Here is a 22008-nt window from a genome sequence, read left to right as displayed (position 1 = left end):
TCAGGGCCACCCCCGCCCGGCCGGGTCGGGACTCTCACCAGGCGGGAGTCGGGGGACCCTCGCAATCTTGCTGGTGATCTCTGCCGTGAGCACCGCGAAGTCCTGCTCGTAGCCTTCGAAGTCGGATGACATGGCGGCTCGGGAAAGATCGGCCCGGGCCGGAGCCCAGGTCGTGGCAAGAGCCACGCGGGACCGACGAACACCTTGTAAGGACCCTGGGAGGGGGCCTCGAGAGCAGAGTGGAGAACCGGGGACAGCTCCCAGCCTGGCCGCTTCCTGGTTGTTCGTCGCAATCTCAGTCCTCCGGAAATTGGCCTGGATGCGTTTTTTATTGTCCGCTCGGGCTTCAAGATTTTAAAAAAAATCTCGAAAGAAAAGCACTTCTATTAGAGCCCCGAAAAGCTTCCTAAAACCTGCGGGTTCTCGGGGATCACTGAAAGCATTTTTTGCCACTCCACGTTCTGAAAAGCGGCTCCGGCTCCCCAAGCTATGGATCCCAGGAAAACTTGCTTCCCCGGGGAAGTCTTATGCGGCGAACCTCCCGGAAGTGGCTGTCGCAGAGACCGTACCGCGGGCGGGAGCTGGAGAGCAGCGGCGAGAGAGCAGGCGGGGAGACAGACTGGTGGCGGCAGGTTCTGCACTCCACCCTCTTACAACCAGGATTTGCTTTCTGCTTGCGCTGGCCTGAGGTCCCCATGACGGCGTTATCCGAAGAGGAGAAAACCTGTTCCGGGTGAGCCCAGGCCGCCCCGGAAATGCGATGGCTGAGGATCGGGCACTAAGGACCGGACTGAGGTGGGAGCCAAGGCAAGGGATGTAACTATGATTTGGGCGGTCTTCGCCCCACCCGAATGAGCCCAGAATCTCCAGAATGTTGAAACCAACCACGCTTGCCGGGATGTTTCTCCTCTGAGTGAGGATTTCTAAGCGCTCTGCTCCATGACCCTGGCGGGAAACTGAGGCACGAGGCAGTAGCATCTGTTGCGTGAAAGTCCCTATTACCCTTTTATCTGGGATCGTCCCTTGACTCGCTGCAGTCCAGTGAGAAATCAGTCCTTCCACAGATCTTCCGACGCTCGGCGTCCTGCCTTCCCTGTCCCTCGCTCCGGAGGCATTTCCTCCTTTTTTTCCCCTCAAATATTTTCATTCGTGTTCATTCTCCCGTGTTCCTCGAGTCATGATTGCACACACACCTCTGTCTCCCGTCCCCTGCCTTCACTCCCTCGTCTCTTTACCTTTGGCCCAAATAGATCCTGCAGTTGGTGTTTGGGAGCAATCGCGGGCAAATGTCTTAGACCGAGTCGGGCTTTTACTTGACAAATCGCGATTCGGTAAAAGGCAGTTTGGAATTCCGTAAAAGGAGGTCGATGACTTGGTTTCTAGTCGAGGGTCAGCTGTTCGTTGTCAGCTTGGTGTAATCACCCTCTCCAAGCCAGTTTCTTTTCTATGAAGAAGGGAGCTGAATTCAGTCACCCCTAATGCCTGCTCCAGCTCTGAAAATCTTTGTCTCTCCAAACCGTTCACTAAAGGTTGGACAGTCCCAGTTCCCCGACAAGTTGAAAACAAAGGAATAAAAACAACTCTTTCAGAATCATGTATTCAGTTCATATGCCATTCAGACTTGAGCCCTATTTGGGATAAGATAAAGATAGTTCTCTTCAGCATCGGATAAGGCGCTCATCCCATAGGAGTGCACTCGTGAGATGCTTTTGTTTAGGTGGTTATTGGAGTTAAATGTATATAATAAAACTTTTTACTGAGCTTTCTCATTTTGTTTTCTTTAGATTGGGTTTCAAGCCAAGACACTGGATTCTCCTAGTTAAGATAAAGAGCTCTGAGTGTGTTACAGTGAAAATGGCATAATCTGCATTAACATCCCACAGCTTAAAGGCATGACAATTAAGGAACCCACATGGACTTGTGGCACATGGAAATGTGTGCACAGAAAAAGGAAATCTATAATTTTTTAAAAGTAGGAAGGCATTCTTCCTCACCAGAATGGGTACATTCTGCTCAGTTATCAAGTTTGAAAATCTCCAAGAATTAAAGAGACTGTGTCACTGGGGTCCCATTATAGCCCTTGGTGTTATAGCAATATGTTCTACGATGGCCATGATTGACTCTGTGTTGTGGTATTGGCCTTTACATACAACTGGAGGAAGCGTGAATTTCATCATGTTGATAAATTGGACTGTCATGATTCTTTATAATTACTTCAATGCCATGTTTATTGGTCCTGGCTTTGTTCCTTTGGGGTGGAAACCGGTAAGAAAAAGATCTCTTAAGAAACTCTAACAATAATCATATATTTAGTTTATGGCTTATCTGCTAACCAATAATATCAGACACAGCCTACTTTTTGCCTTAGTAGAGGCTAAGCATATTATTCTAATTATCATTTAGAGCTCAAAGAACTTATTTTTTAAGATTTTTAAAAATTTATTTGACAGACAGAGATCACAAGTAGGCAGAGAGGCAGGCAGGGAGAGAGAGGAGGAAGCAGGTTCTCCACTGAGCAGAGAGCCCGATGCGGGGCTTGATCCCAGGACCCTGGGATCATGACCTGAGCTGAAGGCAGAGGCTTTAACCCACTGAGCCACCCAGGTACCCTCAAAGAATTTATTTTGTATCTGTTTGGAAAAACTCATCTAAATTAGTATTTCCCAAAAATTAAAAAAAAAAATAGTATTTCCCAGAGAAATTTTATGGAATACTTGTCCTGCATTAAAAGAAAAAAGAAGAATGAAGGGGGCTGGGGAGTCTATAGTCCTAAATTTAAGAAATACTGCATGTTATAGAGAGCAGTTTGGCTCTAGGATCTTTTGTCACATAATACATTAACAGCCCTCAGAACTGGAAAAAAAAAAAACCCAACTTTAAAAATTGCTGGCTTAAATCATAAAGTTTTAAAGTCAATGTTAAAATTGTCACATTAGGAAGTACAGTACAAATCAATTTGTGGCTTTTTAAAAGTTGTGGGAAGTTTATGCTCATGAATTTCCATATTGCTTGCTGAGGGACACCACCTGATAGCTTGTTAGAAATGCAGAATCTTGGGCTCCACTCGAGACCTAGGAATCAGAATCAGCATTTAACAAAATCGCCAGATGATTAAGTATGTTAATGTTGGAGAAACACTAATGTAGTATACTATTTAAAGTGGGTACAGAGACAACTTTGTATCCTGAAAACCTTATAGTTGAGAGAAACCAAGGGACTTGTATAAGTAACTAAATTATAGGGAAGAATGGGATGAGTGCTGTTGAAGTTAGAAGGACCTGATCTTTTCCAGCTGGGGACCTGAGGGAGGAGTGGAAATTTCCATAGATGGGAAAGAAGACATTCCTGGTTGGTTGGTGGTGGAAGCATATAGTCAGAAATAACAGGTTATGTTGTGCCAATAAAGCGGAAACAAAGGCAGATTGTGGAAGGCCTTAAATGCGTGAGGAATTGTTAGGCCATAGGGAGGTAGTAGAGGTTTGTCAAGCCAAGCTCTGACCTAATCAGAGTTGCATTATAGGAATATTATTCTGAAAATAGTTTGGATTAGAAAGAGATACAGTAAAGGAAAGTAGTTAGAAGTGACTAAAATGGTGCAAAAGAGATCTTAAAAGTATCAGCTCTGATGTTTGAATCCTCACTCCAAAGTTCCTGCCACACGGTCAGCTACCTTTTTCCTGAACTCCTCCCATTCTAGTAAGAGTTTGGGAAAGTAGAATCAGCTGTGATCAGTGGCGGTGGGTTTGGGTGGAGCAGGGGAAGAGAAATTAAAAATGAGTTCTGGGTAATTGGAAGAGCGATGTGGCTGTTAACCAGAAACTCATTATTTAAAAATATTTCAGCTCAAATAAAAGGGCTGGAAATGCAAGTTAGGATTCTGTCCTTATCCCAACCCCTCATAGAAGAAAATCAAACCATACCAAAGCATTTATTCATAAGACTTGACATGTTATTACTTAGGATCAGATAACTGATGGATTTTTTTTATATTTTGCTACCAAGGAAAATTCTCAGGATAGCATGTACCTCCAGTATTGTAAAGTCTGCCAAGCATACAAGGCGCCACGGTCACATCACTGCAGAAAGTGTAACAGGTACTGTCTTTGCTCCTCATTGGGGACTGATCAGCTTGGTTACTGGTCTTACGTTTTTCTTTCTGCCACATCAGTCTCAATTTTAGTCTCTATACGGTGGCTTCTTTGTAAAAACCATTGTGAAAACACTTGTGTCCATATCTCCATTTTATTAAGTTACCAATTTTGATAATAAACATTCCTCACTCCTTTTTGTTATAAGTGAAAAGATTTTTTTTTTATTTGCTTTTTGGAAAAATATACATTTAATTTTGCTTCTTGTCCTACCAAGAGTAAAAAGTTATACCTTCAAGTTGTTTCCATAGATCAGGATTAAGTGTGCTTGTCTGCTGTCATCTTGACTAGCTTTAGAATTGTTCTGAGTCTAAAGTATAAGGGACACCTGCCCTTTCCATCATTTGGGTTCACTAACATTTACAGTTTACGCAGATCTAATAAATGAATTCAGGTGTGTGTTATCGTAGTGTTCAATATAAAAAACTTAATGGGAAGAAAACTAAATCACTATAAGAATACGAAATAAACTAGAACTTTTTTAAATACACAGCTCTTACACTGATTAATAAGAAATTTGTGATGAGAATGTTGAGATTTAGGAAAACCACTTGTGGCAAATATAGTTTGGTATGAGGCCAGGAAATGTTCTTCTAGCAACAAGGAAAGGAAGCTCAGTAAGACTTTGCTTGTTATACCACATCTTTTTGTTTGTTTGTTTGTTTGTTTGTTTGTTTTTTAACAGCTTTATTAAAATATAATTTAGACATCATACAATTCATTGATTTAAAGTATATAATATTAGAGTTTGGGGTATATTGCATGATTTTTTAAATTGTGGTAAAACTATAAAACATAAAACTGGCCATTTTAACCATTTTTAAATGTGCAAATCAGAGGCATTACATTCACAATGTTGTGCAACCATCACCACTAATTTCTAAACTTTTTAACACCCTACGTAAACTGTTTTTTTTTTTTTTAAGATTTTATTTATTTATTTATTTATTTGAGAAAAAGAGAGAGGAGAAAGAGCACAACGGGGTGAGGGGCAGAAGAAGAAGCAGAGACCGCTAAGCAGAGAGCCCAATGCAGGGCTTGATCCCAGCACTGTGGGATCTTGACCTGGGCGGAAGGCAGAAGCTTAACCGACTAAGCCACCCAGGCACCCTGATTTTTTTCTTTTTTTAAAATAGGTTCTGCACCCAGCACAGAACTGAACTCAGGGCTTGAACTCAGAACTGTGAGATCAGACCTGAGTTAAGATCAAGAGTCAGACACTCAACAAACTGAGCCACCCAGGCTTCCTCTACATAAACTGATTTACCACATCTTATATTCCATAGTTAGCTTCGTAGCTCAGAGAATCCACATCTAAAGGATGAGAACAGGAAGGAAGGAAGGAAGTTACAAGGTCTGCTGGGTCCCATCAACCCTGGCGGAGATTTAGAAGTGATTTTGTTGAATCTCTGTTGTACTCTTACCTCAGTCACTGCCTTTCAGAGCTAGAGGAAGACCAGGAACCCAAGCTTATTTCTTTTTTTTTTTTTAATATTTTATTTATTTGACAGACAGAGATCACAAGTAGGCAGAGAATCAGGCAGAGAGAGAGAAAGGAGGAAGCAGGCTCCCTGCTGAGCAGAGACCCCGATGTGGGGCTCGATCCCAGGACCCTAGGATCATGTCCTGAGCCGAAGACAGAGGCTTTAACCCACTGAGCCATCCAGGTGCCCCCCAAGCTTATTTCTTTATAATGAACCTCTCTGTGGGCCTCCTGACTTCTTAAAACAAACTCACTTGTAGCAGACTTCGTTTCCTCAGAAGCTGTTACAAAGCCCGACTTCTCTTGTGCTGTTTAGAATTTAAAAGCAGTCACTGTTCAGAGTTGTTTAAAAACTCATAAAGACTTTGCTTTCTGTTCCATGGAGTATAATTCCTCTGTGAGTCATAGACTTGCTGGATTCCTGTTTCCTTGATCTTTTGAAGACCAAAGTTGTTTAAAGTAGACAGGATTTTTTGCCTCATGTTTTATGTAAATTTTTCTTGTTAGATGTGTGATGAAGATGGACCATCACTGTCCTTGGATCAACAATTGTTGTGGTTACCAAAACCATGCTTCGTTCACACTGTTTCTCCTTTTAGCACCACTGGGTTGTATTCATGCTGCCTTCATTTTTGTTATGACTATGTATACACAGCTTTATAATCGGGTAAGTGACAGTGTTTGTTATAAAATCATTTATGCCAAATTAAATGGTAGTTACAGTTATTTAAGAAGCCACTTTGGAATGATGATGTTCATGATTTAGGTTGGGAAAACAGAACTTTGCTTTACATATATATGAATTTCTTTTAAGAAAAAAGCTATTAAAATTTAATTTTTTTCTTAAGATTTTTTTTATTCATTTGAGAGAGAGAGCATGAGTGGGAGGGAGAGGGAGAAGCAGACTCCCTGCTGAGCAGGAAGCCTAACACGGGACTGGATCTCAGGACCCTGCAATCATGACCTGAACTGAAGGCAGCCACTTAACTGACTAAGCCACCCAGGTGCCCCAACATTTAGTTTTTTAGACGAGGAAAAATTATTTTGTTTTGGAAACTTACCTTACTAGCTGTAGTTGAAGTTGATAATATTATTACTGTATGTATAATTTATTCAATTTCATACTTTGTAGCTGTGGTAAGAATAATGAGAAAAAAGGAACAAGAAGAAAAAGCCCTAGTATTTTCTATTTCCATCTAATTCATGTGGCAAGTTTCAGTTCTTCTGTTCATTTCTAATTCCAGTGCCATGGAAGGTAGCTCATGGAGCAGGCACATGTCCTAAAATATCCTCCAGAAGATTAGGTTGACTTATGGGCAAGTAGAAAACTTCAGGGGTCACAGATTCAATCCCTAAAGAAGGCTGGTGGGTAAATGCTAAAAGGACTGTAGCACCTGGAGAATGTAGGCCCTTCATAGGTGGGACAATCCATATCAACCTCAGCCAGTTTCTGATGTCTGGAGACAGACATACTAGATCTTCTAGTGTTTCAGGAAAAAATCAGAAAATCTGGACTTCAAAAAAGTTAAAGTTAAACCAGAAGTTTAACGTCTCCTGATTTTTAAATGTTAGCACCTGGGTGACTATTTGAAAACATTTCGCAGGCCAGGTGGTAAGCATCTACAGGGCATGTTTCGCTGCATTTTGCCAGTTTTTACACCTCTGATTGTAGCACATGAGGGAAGAAACAACTAAATTCTAGGCTATCTTTTTTTTTTTTTTTTGCTGCGGAAGATTCCTGTAAATATTGAAAAGCAAGGAGAAGATGGGTGACACAATTATAACTTAGATTGATGACTAGTGCTGTTCTTGCATATTAATGTTAGTGGGTATACCTTACGCTTTCTGAGGAAATAATTAAAAACAGAAAAAAAAAAGGTAACATTTGAAAATAACTAAGAATGATATTCTGCATATTAGTATGAGTTCAAGCCCCAGTATCAATTAGAAACAAATTAGAAATTCATTTTCTTTTAGCCACAGCTTCAAGTTATCATTTGTTGATCTTTTTTTGATCAAGTTGTTTTAAGTGTTCCAGTACAGTCTGACCATTTATGACAACTGAACATTTCAAGTGTGTGTTGTTGTTTGTAGCTCTCCTTTGGGTGGAACACAGTCAAGATTGATATGAGTGCAGCCCGGAGAGATCCTCTTCCAATTATTCCATTTGGATTAGCAGCATTTGCGGCCACTTTGTTTGCCTTGGGATTAGCTTTAGGAACAACCATAGCTGTTGGGATGTTGTTTTTTATCCAGGTAAGTTTCTTGTTTACCTCTAGCTAAAAGTTGTCCACTTACTGGGGCTGCTTGTAATGAGAAAGAGCTAAAGACTACATTTAAGTGTGCAGTATGAAATGGAAGTTACTGTTACCTGTTCCATCGAGGTAGCTAATCTCTGTACTAGCCAGATGATTTTGAAGTAACTACCAGAATTTCCAGGTAATTGAATTTTTAAAGTGTTATCTTAGAGTTATATATCACTTTATAGTTAAGAAAGCTTTTATCACATTATGGTCTCTCTTGATCTTCACATCAACCCCCAGAAAGAGTTGAAGAGGAATATTTTCCCCTTCCTTACAGATGAGTAATTGAATCACAGAAAGGTGAAGTGACTTAACTCAAGATAACCCTCTTGTGTATTCAGTAAACATAATTATTAATGCTGTTTTATAATAGCATGTATTTAATCATCATCGTCGTAATAAAGCCAATGTTTATTCAGCACTTACTATGCACAAGACACCGTTTTAGGGACATCACATGTAGTAGTTCATTTAATTTCAGTAACAACCCTATGGTACGGTGCTATTTAATGGCTACTCTGGTGAATTACTGTGCTAATTTCGGAGGCTACAATAATGAAAATGAAAAAAGTCCTGCTCCTAGGGAAGTCACAATTAGTAGTAAACAGTTAACTAATACTGGCTCATGTGTGTATCATAGATTTATGTACAAAGTGCTGTGAGAGCACAGGGGAGGAGGATGTGGCCCATGACAAAACAGTTGTGAACCATTCCATTCACCCAGTTAGCTTATTCAGTAGTCAAAGGCGCACTGTGGGCCAGGTTCTGTTGTGCTCAGCCATGGGAATATGATGAGGACTTCTTGCCCATGTGTGTCTTTACTCTGCCACACTGTTTCTATGGACACAGCTGGACTAAAAGGAAACGCAGACCTCATAGAATCAGAAATGCTGGCCTGAGGGCTCTGGTGCATCACCCACCCCTTTCAAACTCGTAGTTTTGAAATATCTTGGTTTTGGTTATACTTTATGTTTTCTATTAGCCTGGGGTCAAATTCTTTGAAAAAATTCCCCCAGTGCCTCTAATTAAGAATCATATTAGAAATAGACTAAAACCCTGTGGTGTAAAAGCCCAGATAAGTGGAATTAGTCATAGCTAGGAAAATTGATTAATAGAATCAAGACTGAATATATTTGGTTTTTAAAGCAAGCAGAATATCTAGGTTGACTGAGTCACTTCCTTGTAGTAAATAAATTAATCATAAACTTAAGGTTAATTAAAGATAGTGATAAGCGATTTTAGTAGCAAAATGCACAAATACTGATTAAGTGGATTATATCAATGTTTTATTAATAGTGTGGAAGCCTTGTTCAGAAGGTAGTACTTAAAACCTGAAGCTTTATTAAAATAGTAGATTCAGATTTGATTATGGATGATGACCATAATCATTTTGTGGAGAGGCTTTGTAGCTCAGTGCTTAAGAGCAAGGACTTTAGAGTCAGATAGACCACACCCTGAGTGTGTCACTTAACCTCTGTTACCCTGATCTCTTCATCAGTGGAATGCATCAATAAAAATTATCTCATAGGGTTACTACAAAGATGATAATCTTAAATGAACTGAAGTTTCATCATAAAATTTTACTGTGTATCATTTAATTTTCAGATGAAAATAATTCTCAGAAACAAAACTTCTATTGAATCATGGATTGAAGAAAAGGTAAATTTTAATAATTGTTTCCTCAATCTCAATAAAGATTAGTTCAGAAAAAATTTAAAAAAATAAAGATAAGTTCATAGGCCAGATTAACTAATAAATGCCTGGAAGTGAAAACTTCACTATCAGATGGCTTTCTTTGGTCATTTGCATGCCACATAAAAGATAAATATAGGAAAGAAACATTTTGATTCATTCTTGGTTTAATATAACTCCCACAGAAAAACGCTTCTCATTCACCCTGAGTTGCTGAAGAAGCCCAAGCCATCCATTAAACCATTTGGCCATTCTTCCTCAGATTAGGGGTTAAGGCAGACCATTCGGAAAGGAACATCTCTCCTACCAAGATGCCATCAAGTTTTTTTCAGTGCTTTAGGACTAACAAACCTTCATAAGCCATAGGGCTTAGAGCATAGCTTGTTACAGACCTCCAACCCTTAATACATATACTTCAATACATATACTTCAATATATGTACACATATATTGTACAATACAATACATATACTTCAATACTTCATCCTGTCTGTTGCGATTCTGTTGTAAAGTCAATCTGACCACTCTGCTCCTGCTTACAGCTTCTCAGAGCCTCACCATCACTGTAGCAGGGACTTTAAACCCACATGCCTGCGGCGGCCAGGCGGGTCACTTAGGTGACAGGAGCCAGCCTGTGTACTAGAGCTGCCTAACAGATGAAGCTGATTGTTACCATGGAGGGCAGGGGGTACTCACTCAGTATTCTGAAATCATCTAATTGTTTTTCTAGAAGAGTAAGAGATCTGGATTTCTGTGACATCTCTTTGTTTTTAGATATTAGGAAGCAATTCACATTAAAAACAAAAAACCTTGTGGGCCAAATAAAACATACCAATAGGACATACTTAGGCCCCTGGCAGTCAGTCTATAGCTTGAAGTTATAGGACTAGTTTCTTAAACTTTTTGGTTTCAGGACCCTTTTACATTCTCAAAATTGTTAAGGACACTAAAGAGCTTTCTTTCTTTCTTTTTTTTTTTTTTTTACTAAAGAGCTTTCTTAATGTGTGTAGTAGTTATCAATGATTGTCATATTTCCTGAGAAAAGTTTTGAAGATTTATAATTTCATTTAAAATAATAAACCCATTATATGTTAATAAAAATAGCATATTTTTAAAAATTATTATATTTTTCAAAGTAAATAGAAGAGTGGCATTGTTTTATATTTTTACAAATCTCTTTAATATCTGACTTAACAGAAGACAGTTGGATTCTCACATCTCCTGCATTCACTCTGTTGCGATATGTTGCTTTGATTGAAGTATATGAAGAAAATCCAGCCTCACACAGATAAGTAGGTAGAAAAGAAGAGAGTATTTTAATAGGCTTTTTAGTTAACAGTGGATATTCTTTGATACTACATGAAAACTTCACAGGTGATAGCCTTGAAAGGTTAGTTGTATGTGAGATGTAAAGCCCTATCAGTAAACGTTTTGTACTCTTGTACGTTTCATTCCATCAGTACATCTTGCTCTTTGAATGGACCTTTTACCCATACATGATTTTATAACATCAGGTATTGGTCATTTGGAAAATACAGTTTTATAGAGTAATGAACATTTTCCAAATGCTGACACATTGATTCATATCACTACCAATTTTGTGGGGGGAAGGGCCTTTATTTTGGAAAGCAATCAGGCTCATCGCGGTGGATACAAATTTTCCAAAATTCTAATTTTCACTTGAAAGCCTTAATTTTTTCACTGACAATAAATACTCAGTTGTTTACATTGAAGTAACAGCTTGACTTTGTTCATTTTTGAGAAAATTTCTGCCAAATATTGAAGTTTCAATAACCTTAGTTTGTTTCATTACTCATTCTTTCAAGTAAAATTGCATTAAATGAAAAAAGTTGGCTGTACAGCTTTTATTAGTTCACAACGCAGACAGATGTTTTCCTTGAGACAAGCGCTTTGGTGTGCTTTATGTGTACTCCCCATCTTGTCACACAGAATATTGAGAGGTCATCTACTTGACAGTTGAGATTTAATGAAAGTAATTATTTTTATTGCATTATCAAGAACATTCTTATGTAAAACTCTTGCTCGATTTTTTTTTAATTATGCGTATGTAATGGTGAAGAATATAATCTCTATTTACACAGTTTGGTGCCACTATCATGATTCCCGCTAAAGGGACTAGCAGTTTTACCCACTGCAAATATCAGCACAATGAAAAAGACAAATAGCATGTTAGTATTAAGATGAAAGTTGTTTGGCTTTGTTGAACCGTAAGAAAAGATCTTGGGGACTGGAAGAGGTATGCAAGGCATGCTTTGAGAACCACTAATATACAGGTTTAAGTCCAAGCTCCTTAGCTTATGCATAATCAAACCTTTCCTGTCTTCCCCTTGTCTATTTCTTCTGCATTTTCTACCTCTTCCCACACCATCTCACTCTTGATACCAACTAAAATCAAAAACTCTCAATTTTATACATCATATGCTTCTGTATCTTTTCACATGTCATTCGCTCTACCCAGAACGCTCTTCCTCCTTTTTGCTGATTTCTTCTGCCTCAAGACCTAGTTTAGGTGTCATTTCTTCCAAAGAACCTTCCTTGACTCTCCCTAGATTAGCTAAGTGGACTTTTTTTTTCTTTCTTTTTTTTTTTTTGCCTTTCCCATAGCACCTGTTACACATCTCTGTTGCCTCTTTCTTACTTTGTCTCTCTCTCTCTCTCTCTCTCTTATTTATTTATTTATTCATTCATTCATTCATTCATTCATTTAGAGAGAAAGGGAGAGAGCATGAGCCGGGGGGAAGGACAGAGAGGGAAAGAGAGAATCTTAAGCAGGCTCCACACTCAGTGCAGAACTTGATGTGGGACTCAATCTTAGGACCCTGAGATCATGACCTAAGCTAAAATCAAGAGCCGGATGCTTAACTGACTGAGCCAACAGGGACCACACCTCTGTTACCTTTTAACATAGTATGGATAGAATACCCTAACTTCACGGAGTGCTTCTCTTAGGCAGAGACCAGGCCTCAGTCTTTTTGTAAGCTACTCTCATCCTTACCACTATTTCTTTGTTAATGGCTTAAATCTCTGTTCTTTGAGACTCTTAACCATTTTGAAGATTCTGAGACTTTTGTTTATAGAAAGGGAAAATAAATTATCCTTTACTGTTGGTGTGGGAATTTGCAGTTTAGTAGATTCATACATATATATAGCTTGAGAGTTATTTTAATTGAATTAACATCAATATTATTTTCTAAGCAATAGCAAGAAGCCTTTCCCTAAAATATTGTCCCCGATAATAAAATATTTCAAGGTGTCATTTCTAGTTAATGTAATATATCATTAGATTAATAATTTTTTTCTGATGACCAAGGCTCTTCATAAAGTACCATGCTAAATCCAGAAGTTATTTTAAAACTGGCACTCTGTTGCTGACTAAAAAATACAAATAAATGATTAACTTTATAGAAAATTTATTGAAATTTATTAGGCACTAAAATTGATGCAAATTTAAAAAAATCAAAAAAATTGATACAAATTTCAGCTGGGTTTGTACACTTATTGTAAGAATAAATTATGCATCTTTATACCACTAGGTGTCAGTGGAACTTAAGAAATTCTAAGTCAGTTTATCTCCTTAAGTTCAAGTTAACAATTTAAGTGCCTAGAATATAATTTATACAACCTGAATATTTATATATATGTATAAAGTACACCTATAAATGCATATATACATAAGTATATATATACATGTATAATGGTATAAAAAACTGAAAGAGGATCTACACATTTCTGCTAGATTTTTGAAAAAATAATTTTCAGAAAATGATGACTCCCCTGGAACCCGTTTTTCTGGCCGTTTCACAGGTGTTGTTCTACCCACGATACAACTGTCGCATTCTGGAGCACCCCTGAAACAGTTTCTTTCATCCTGAATAAACTCTTGCTTTCTCTTAAATCTTTTTATCACCATCCCTTCCTTACACCTGTATTCTTTTGTTTTGCTGAGCAAAGAGCATTAAGGATATGTTATATGTGGAAAAAAGCTAATAACTCATTTATTTATTTAGATTTTATTTATTTGAAAGAGAAAGAGCACGAGCAGGGAGAGGGGCAGTGGAAGGAGAAGCAGACTCCTGGCTGAGCAGGAAGCCTGACATCGTGCTTCCATCCCAGGATCCTGAGACCGTGACCTGAGCCCCAAAAGCAGATGCTTAACCAACTAAGCCACCCAGGCACCCCTCTATTAACTCTTTTAATAAGGATTTTGGAATGTGTGTTCCTGAATAAGCCCAGTCAGATATATCCTGAATGATCTCATATGAGGTCGGTGTTATATAGCAAGTTCCTCTTATATTATGATAAGTTTGTCTGTCTCTTCTATGTAACATGACAACAGGGAGGAAGCATTTTTAGGAGTGATACAAATTTGAGGAATAAATGTATGTTACTGTCAATACTATCAATAGGACAGTATTTAGAGCCATTGGAGGCAGAGGCATCTGCTATCTTACTTCTTTGTTACCCACAGGCTAAAGATCGAATTCAGTATTACCAACTGGATGAAGTCTTTGTTTTTCCCTATGATATGGGAAGTCGGTGGAAGAACTTTAAGCAGGTATTCACATGGTCAGGGGTCCCGGAGGGAAATGGACTAGCGTGGCCAGTGAGAGAAGACTGTCACCCGTACAGCTTAACAGTAAGTATTTCTGCGCAAATAGGCTTTCCTTTCTATCTAGCCCTTGTCTCCTTAAGTGCCCCTTAACTCAGATGACATTTTATAGTAAGATAAGTCATACGGTTTTTTTCAGTTTGGCAAAAATAAATCTAAGTTAAAAATCCCAAGGCACTCCTTCTATCCTCTCTCTCTTTTAATTTAAATCTCTCTTTAATCCTCCATACATGGGATATAAAGTCCTGATCCCTTCACTTAGTTACAAAATCCAGCCTAAAACTGCTTCCAACTACTTCCTAATGGAAATCACCCTTTCCAACTGGCCTGGTTTCCTCAGTGAACTCCTTGTGTGTTCCTGCCACCTAACTCTGTCCATGCTGTTTTTTTCTCTCTTCTGTGACCTCTTCTGTATCAGAAAGTATGAAGGCCGGTTCCAGTTCACCGCATCTTGATTTGGCACTTAACCGTATGCAACTCTGTGGTGCCCATGAGGTCTCACTTTTATTTAATTCTTTTATCTTACACCTTTAACAAGATTCTAATACAGAGACCACGAGTTATCTTGATTTCCCTTACTATATCTAATATAGTACCATTTAATAAATTGTTGCTGAATAAGTGAGGAAAAGTATATCATAATGATGACTTTCATTGGAGACTTGTGGATGAATTTTGCAGTCTGTCTACCTTGTCTCTGAAGAATCCGTGAATCTCTGTCATCATCACTTTCAGGACTAGCCTAGAAGCCCCATGAGGGCAGTGAGTACATCTCCCTGATCCCTGGGCCATAGCGAATGCTCAGTGAGTATACACAGATGAAGACAGAGACTATGGAGAAGAAAGCCTCATGTCAGCTCCTGCTCTCAGTCAGAGAGCCCACTTTCCACTTTTCTAAACAAAACAAAACAAAAACATGGGGCCTTTGAATTGTCAGCACTGTGAAATGCTGGAAAATTGGGAGTTTGTCGTGTCCCTCTGGGATAGTAGATGGCGAAAGGTTGTTTTCAACACTGAGATAACATTTGTTCTTTTTATATCTCCAAACAGATTGAACAGTTGAAACAAAAAGCAGATAAAAGAATCAGAAGTGTAAGTAAAAATTTTGCAATGATACTAGTTTCTTTTTCCTTTTGTCAGGCTCTACCCTTCTGTATAGTTTTCAAAATTGCCTTGGAGTAGAGGCTAACTGTTGGCTTTTATGAAATAATGTTTCTTACTACAACTGTTGAAATTTGATACACTTCACTTTTGTTTTCTTTTAAGTAGTTTGGAGGTTTGGAGGGAATGTAGTCAATTTATATCGCCAACAGAAATCCTCATTATAGCTCTTTAGTATGAAACCCATCCTTACACTTCTGCTGTACAATTTGATGACCACTAGCCACATGTGGCTATTTAAATTTAAAGTAACTAAAATTAAATAAAATAAAAAATTGAGCTCCTTGGTTGTACTGGCCACATTAGAAGTGCTTAGTACCTGTGTGTATCTAGGGCCTACCCATTTGTTACCACAAATATAGAACATTTCCTTCACTGCAGAAAGTTCTACTGGACAGCACTGCTCTAGAATTTAATTCGTAGCTATGTGCTTGAAATGCAGGCTAAGAAAAGCCTAGAGAACTAGAAATGTCAGTTGCCTCTTATAAAGGATCTGGGAGGGAAAGACTTGTCACCTGATAACTTTGGGTCTGCCTTTAACAATTTAAATTCAAATTTACAGAAATTCAGAGGTAAACATTAAATTGTTTTTCTGATTGCTGATGCCAGGTACGGTATAAAGTAATAGAAGATTACAGTGGTGCCTGCTGTCCTTTGAATAAAGGAATCAAAACCTTCTTCACGAGCCCCTGCACTGAAGAGCCTCGAATAAGGCTACAGAAAGGGGAATTCATTTTAGCCACTAGAGGGTTACGGTGAGTGATAGAAAGTACTGAATTTCTTCTTTAAATTAGCATCTAGCCTGAAAAAATTAATTTTAATCTTTTAAATATTTCAGATACTGGTTGTATGGAGATAAAATTCTTGATGATGCCTCTGTAAAAGGTATGGAAATGGGAGGAAATGTTTACTAGACCGGCTGCTAGTAATAATGCCAAATGGTGTGGGAACAACTGTTACAGTCAGTGTCACGCGCATTAGGACATATAATAGTAAGACACGCCATCAAGCAGCAGAAAAAGGCTTCTTAGATTATTTCTCCATAGCACTTGTATTGATCAGGTCTTTTTAGTGGCAGCTAATACCGGAGGTCGTCATGATCTGTGTGACCTGCACTTGTAGAAGTGCTTCACTTGTGGTGAAGCCCCCACAGCCCTCATTTACATTTCATTGATGAGGAAACCAAAATGCGGAGACTGAGCACCTTGCCCAAGACTGCACTAAAAACAGGTAGAGCCAGGTGCCCAGCCCAAGCAGTCCGGCTTTAGAGCCTATGCACCAGACCCCTTTGCCCTAAACTCTCTGAATGCATATTCCTATGATTTTATTACAGAAACTAACAGATTGAAATTTTCTGTGTCTTTAATTTTTTTTTTTTTTAAGTTTTAGAACTGTTCTTTGTAAAGTAAAGATTAATTCTGGATGCCTTTAGATTCACCCCATATGACTACTTAGGCAACCTTGACACAGAAATTTACATGTTAGGAAGAAACCTAAGAAGGAAATTCACAGAAGCTACAGGGAGGTGGTTCCCTGGAACAGGTGAAGTATGAGAGTGCCCAGAACACCACGATCACACGTATGTAAGTGAACACCCATATCGAGGAATCCTGCCCATGTGCCCCTCCCCCCCCCATGCTCCACTTAGGGCTTGTCCTGAACCACATTAGCACCTTTCCCAGCTAATAGCATTTGGGAAATACTGGTTTTCTGACTTGACAGACAGCTTTTAAACATATACATATTTTTTTTTTCTCAAATTATGCTTATAAAAGATGGTAAAGGAGGAAAAAAGTAAAGCAGAACTAAAAACTTACTGATTTGAAGTAAAGGGACTTATTTGGCTCAGCAATATCACTAAATCTATTCACATCAATTTCATTTTCTCCATCAGGTGTTTCACGAATCAGAGGCTGGTTCCCTAGAAACTGTGTGGAGAAATGTCCCTGTGATGCTGAAACAGATCAAGCCCCAGAGGGCGAGAAGAAAAATAGATAGCCACTGCTGAAGTAAAATTACTCTTTAAGTCCTCTCCATTACTTGAAAATTGTACATATTACTAAAGAATTATGCAATGAGCCTACTCTGGTTAAGGTGTTCTTTTCCTCAAAGGTGCCCTAGTGCCATAATCTAAATATTTTTATTACCATTTTGAAATGGAGAAGCCATTCTGCATATGCCTTTGAATTCCTGCCCCTCTGTCACTTCTTCCTCTCCACAAAAGGAAAAACACTTCACCCAAGTAAGTCAATTGCATTTTCTCTAGGATTTTTTTTATGCGCTGCACACTATGGACCTCACCTGCAGATATAGTTCCCCCTTTGCCAGGAGCATCTGCATGTGATGCTTTTATTCTGTTTCCCCCTCAGTTATTTCTTATGTAATATTCTAGATACTGTAGAAAACATACGTCAGATTCAATATAAGCTTAAATTTTATTACCTGTCTTTTAATAATGCAGATTTTGTCAAATTAAATAAAGATCAATGGCTGTTCTGTATAAATCCAATTTTTTACTAGCCTCTTTCTTTTGGCTGACTAAAAAGCTTTGTCATAGTTCTTTGTGGAAAAACTCCTCTACTACCTTGTGAGAAATTGGCATCTTTAATCCTGAGTCTTAAGATATTCAGTAAATGAACTAGTGGTATGAGATCACAGTATTCTGGGAAACTTTCAGCCTGGTGAGCTCCAACTGCTACAACTATACACTTGAGTCTCTCAAATCTTGAAGTTTATGCAAATGGTAGGATCTAAGCTGATGGATTGGATGCTTAATGTTGGGCTTGTCTAGGCACAAGTAGAATTACAGAAGTCATCTGCTCCCATTCTAATTCTTTCCAAGGCAGGGAACTTGAGCTTTTGGGGGTTATAGCAGTTAACATGAAGGGAAGGACACTTGGAGATTCAGCAATGAATGAAACATGACTCTGTCCCATTCTAGTGATAGGTGAAGGGTAGACAGACAAGCAAAATACACATTGTGAAGAGAGCAGGTAAGATGGTCTGGTGGACGTGACCTTTGACAGTTGAAGGGACAAGTTGTTTGCCTCTGAGAGTAGCCAGCTGTGTCTTAGACAGAGGGAACAGCCAGAACAACAGGCTGGAATGTGCCTGGCATGTTTGAGGAACAGTAAAGAAGCCAGTGTGGTTCAGTTGGAATGAGGGAGGGAGAGAGCAGGAGAGGTCAAGGAGGTAATAGGAGATAGACCACCAAGGGACCCTGTAGGTTAATTCTTGTCTTCTCTTTGTTGCAGATACTCAAGAATAGGCATCTCTTCAGCTTTTCTGGGCTCAGGGTCTAGAAAGACGATCCATGAACATTCTCCTTACCTCCAGTTAGAGGTCAGAGAGGAACACTGTTGAAGACAGCACAACACAGATGATAAAGGAGGAAATGAGTCGTGTGCTTGGTTGGAGTTTGGGCTCGGCTGGTATTTGTTTATTATTCACAGCTGTGGGAGAAGAGGGCCTGGTCCTCTCAGTATTGCCTTTAGTAGCCACTGATCTAGGTTGCATATTAGAATCACCTAGGGATCTTTTAAAAATCCCAATGCCCAGGCCATACCCCAGATCATTTCAGTCAGAGTCCCTAGGGTGACACTCAGTCATTATTAGGATCTCTTTAAACCCCTCAGGTAATTTTAGTTTACAGCCCAGTTTGAGAGCCCCTAGCTTACTTGATAAGTGGTCCTTGATTGTGATTCTTATTATGGTCCGTGAGGAAACACACACCACAGTGTACATGTTTGCAATAGTTTATTTTAAAGACTTTACAAGTGGAAGCAACGTGTTGTCTGGAGGTAAGGTATAATAGGAACTGGAGTCCAGTGGAGAAAAGATCAGTCAGGTTCTTCCCAGAAGATAAGCCTGTTGTGGAGGGTCCATGCTTGCCCATAGGTCTTTGTTCCCAGTTCAGGAGGTTTCTCCTCAGTGCCAGCTTCATTTACTGGAAAAGTGCACTTGACGTGAGTTTAAACTCCTTCCCCCATAGCTTCCAATTCAGCAGCAAACTGTAAGGAAAAGATTTAGTCACCAGTTACTACTGTAGATAACATTTTGTGAATTTTGGACATGTTCTAGGCCCCATTTTTTAAATTCTCCCAAGTCAGAAACTAGGGAGTTTAGGAAATGTTCAGTATGATCAAACTTCCCTTCTGTAGACAGACATTAGCGTACACAGGAGCACATAGAAGAAATTAGTCCCAAAGGTGTGATTGATATTAGTGATAGGTTAAATGATTAAGAATTTCAGTGGTTTTGAGGAATAGTTTAAAAATATGAATTATAAACAGCTTTTTATTTTTGAAATTATTTATTTGCGAGAGAGAGAGACCGCGAGAGAGGGAACGCAAGCAGGGGGAGAGGAAGGAGCAGGCTTCCCGCTGAGCAGGGAGCCCGATGTGGGGCTCAATCCCAAAAGCCCAGAATCACAACCTGAGCCAAAGGCAGCCACTTAATGACTGACCACCCAGGCACCCCTAAACAGGTTCTTAAAACTTAATGATCTCTTAATTTGAACATTGGAAGGCCTAAGTCCTGGGACTGTCAGCAAGGTGGGTTTACTGTAAAACAAGAAGGAAGAAGTCACTTTGGCTCTTGAACTGGTGGTCATTTACAAAGCTTAGAGGTTGTGAAGAAGGGACAGAATAACAAGTGGACCCTGAAGAAAAGCATATTGATAAAAGTAGACCAAAAACCTAAGTATCAGGAGTATTTAAGAGGGGAAGGACAAAATATTTCGTTCAGGGCTATGCTTTTACATTATAATTCAATATTTTTTAGAAAGCTGTAAAGTATGGTTTTTGTTAATTTAATAGGCAAAAATAACAGACAAGAGGAAAGACAGAAAATGAACACAGGATTAGTTTTTAATCCATATTCCTACAAGGCAGGCTACCTTTGAGCCCCCTCCAGCTCTAAGTACCTTAATCTATTCCTGGATGTTCTCATACAGGCTGTCGATTTGGTTTCGAAAGTACTTGGAAAGCTCTGCCCGCTTTGCTTTCAGTGTTGGTGTTAAGAGCCCATTTTCAATGGAAAATGGCTCTGGATGAAGAAAGACAGTTTTGACCTAGAAGAGAAGACACACACACGCGCGCGCGCGCATGCGCGCGCACACACACGTTTATTAGTGATTTGGACTTTTCTGCAGATCCCCCTGCATGCTATGTAAAGAACTTGAGGAAAGCGGGGTTGATGCAGTGGGAGGGTAAAGAGAACAGTAACACATGCCCATTCCCACAAACTGATAATTTGGGAAAGAACTGAGAAGGGGAAGTGGATAATAAATGGCAAATAAGGATTGTACAAGTAACTATAAAAGGTCACTGCCATTTGTTCATAGTGGGCTAATGGTACAAAGCTTCAAATCCATCCCTTGGAAGTTACATTGAAACCCTCTTATAAATCTAAACATTAGAACTTTCTACTATGACTTAAGAGACCAGGATTATATCAGCAGTACATACCTGTTCAAAGGATTTAAGGCCACCATCTCTCCCAATTTTCTGCAAGTCTTCTAAAATGGCTTCCTTTACAACCTAAGAATATAAACCACAGCTTAAAGCTGGCTGGTTTGAAAAAGAGACCAAATGAAGGGCTAAATGTGAACCAACTCAAAATGCCTACAAAAGCTCATCAGGATAAAAGGACATATATAGGTTTATGTATGTACAAGCACATTTCATGCTTAATATTGCTCAAGAAGCTAATGAGAAGGAAAGGCAAATCTAAATGTTAACAGGGATTTCCTCTGGATGGCATTTTTTGATTCTCTGTTCTCCAATTTTCCCCCCACAATGAACATACTATAAAAAGAATAGAAGGGGGTTTTTGTTTGTTTTTAACTTCCCATCCCATCCTATCCTCCAATCTAATAAAACCCATCAATCTGTTTCAGCTACAGCCACCTATCCCAAGCACAGGAAGAGTCTCTTCTTCCAAAAAGAAAGGCATCATTGGTGCCTGAGTTGGAGCGGCCTGTGCTCTGCCACCACGGGCCCCAGGGGTGTGCATCGAGCTTTCCTAAGGAAGACTTACTTGGTTTTGGCACAGTTCTTCAAGGGAGCCTTTAACCCCAAGTTTGGCTGCAAATGAGGGCAGCACTTCTGGGTCAGGAATCACAACTCCCACTAAGGAGGACTGTAGAAAGGAAACAAGGCCACATGAGAGGTAGGATAGGGGCGAAGACAGGATTCTAGCTTGATAATAGGTACTTCCCCAAGATCTCATTTCAACATACTATACTACACACTCTCCTCTCACCGTGTATTTCAAACCCTCATGGAATTCTGATCCCATTTTCCTACTCAGTATCTTTTTTACAAAAATGTTCTATTCAAATTTGATTATGCAAAAAAAAAAAAAAAAGTAGTATTCAGCATCAAGCCTAAAGCATCTATGGCCTGTCTTTTGCTAATCCCCACCCACTCCCCAAAAGTTAAGTTTAAGCACAGTATGTATAAAATAGTTCCTTGTGCCAGAGGAACTCCCACTGTAGTGGGAACTAAGTGTGACATGGGGCCCTTTGTGACTAATTGGCTACTCTTTAGAGTAACCATGAGAACAATTCTATTGACTTGTTCACAGACTC

At 39.3% G+C, this 22008-nt stretch overlaps 3 protein-coding genes across 9 annotated transcripts in view; 1 reads left to right on the top strand and 2 right to left on the bottom strand.

Annotated features, from left to right (window-relative positions):
- LOC111144937 (vesicle transport through interaction with t-SNAREs 1A) overlaps nt 1-324 on the bottom strand; it is a 376195-nt gene extending 375871 nt beyond the window's left edge. For 2 of the 3 annotated variants that reach the window (XM_022499547.1, XM_022499548.1), the window contains exon 1: nt 39-324. In XM_022499547.1, coding sequence (XP_022355255.1) covers nt 39-132 — 94 coding nt within the window. In that variant the 5' untranslated portion in view covers nt 133-324. The remainder of the gene's footprint in view (nt 1-38) is intronic. The other variant, XM_022499546.1, reaches the window with a different exon arrangement.
- Nucleotides 325-572: 248 nt separating this feature from the next.
- On the top strand, nt 573-18752 carry LOC111145274 (zinc finger DHHC-type containing 6). Of its 5 annotated transcripts, XR_002640463.1 has the most exons (12): nt 573-795; nt 1785-2265; nt 4003-4094; nt 6139-6298; nt 7726-7887; nt 9540-9593; nt 14115-14282; nt 15306-15347; nt 16026-16171; nt 16255-16301; nt 17311-17658; nt 18671-18752. XR_002640463.1 is itself a non-coding variant. In XM_022500091.1 (11 exons), the coding sequence occupies exons 2-11, from the start codon at nt 1999-2001 to the stop codon at nt 17412-17414; spliced, it is 1242 nt and encodes a 413-aa protein (XP_022355799.1). In that variant the 5' UTR covers nt 573-795; nt 1785-1998; the 3' UTR covers nt 17415-17911. The 5 variants fall into 5 exon arrangements, 4 of the variants coding, with proteins under 4 accessions (XP_022355799.1, XP_022355800.1, XP_022355802.1 ...); XM_022500091.1 differs by lacking the exon at nt 18671-18752 and having other exon boundaries at nt 17311-17911; XM_022500092.1 differs by lacking the exon at nt 18671-18752 and having other exon boundaries at nt 590-733; nt 17311-17911.
- Nucleotides 18753-19155: 403 nt separating this feature from the next.
- Nucleotides 19156-22008, bottom strand: part of LOC111144784 (acyl-CoA synthetase long chain family member 5) — a 42480-nt gene continuing 39627 nt past the window's right edge. Inside the window, exons 19-22 of the mRNA XM_022499245.1 lie at nt 21456-21557; nt 20885-20956; nt 20341-20487; nt 19156-19426 (exon numbers count right to left, since the gene is read on the bottom strand). Of these exons, the coding sequence (XP_022354953.1) occupies nt 20347-20487; nt 20885-20956; nt 21456-21557 (315 nt within the window). The 3' untranslated portion in view covers nt 19156-19426; nt 20341-20346. The remainder of the gene's footprint in view (nt 19427-20340; nt 20488-20884; nt 20957-21455; nt 21558-22008) is intronic.

The sequence above is a fragment of the Enhydra lutris genome, unplaced genomic scaffold, assembly GCF_002288905.1.
Source record: "Enhydra lutris kenyoni isolate GAN:26980312 unplaced genomic scaffold, ASM228890v2 scaffoldscaffold12, whole genome shotgun sequence".
NCBI classification, from domain to species: domain Eukaryota; kingdom Metazoa; phylum Chordata; class Mammalia; order Carnivora; family Mustelidae; genus Enhydra; species Enhydra lutris.
The sequence above is the reverse complement of the archived record's forward strand: the minus strand, read 5'-3'. Positions and strand labels throughout refer to the sequence as shown.

Excerpts from the sequence above, each read along its gene's own strand:
- LOC111145274 (XM_022500091.1), top strand. The coding sequence starts at position 1,999 with ATGGGTACATTCTGCTCAGTTATCAAGTTTGAAAATCTCCAAGAATTA. Across the intron at positions 4,095-6,138 it reads CACTGCAGAAAGTGTAACAG|ATGTGTGATGAAGATGGACC; the intron begins GTACTGTCTTTG and ends TTTTCTTGTTAG. Across the intron at positions 15,348-16,025 it reads CAGATAAAAGAATCAGAAGT|GTACGGTATAAAGTAATAGA; the intron begins GTAAGTAAAAAT and ends TGCTGATGCCAG.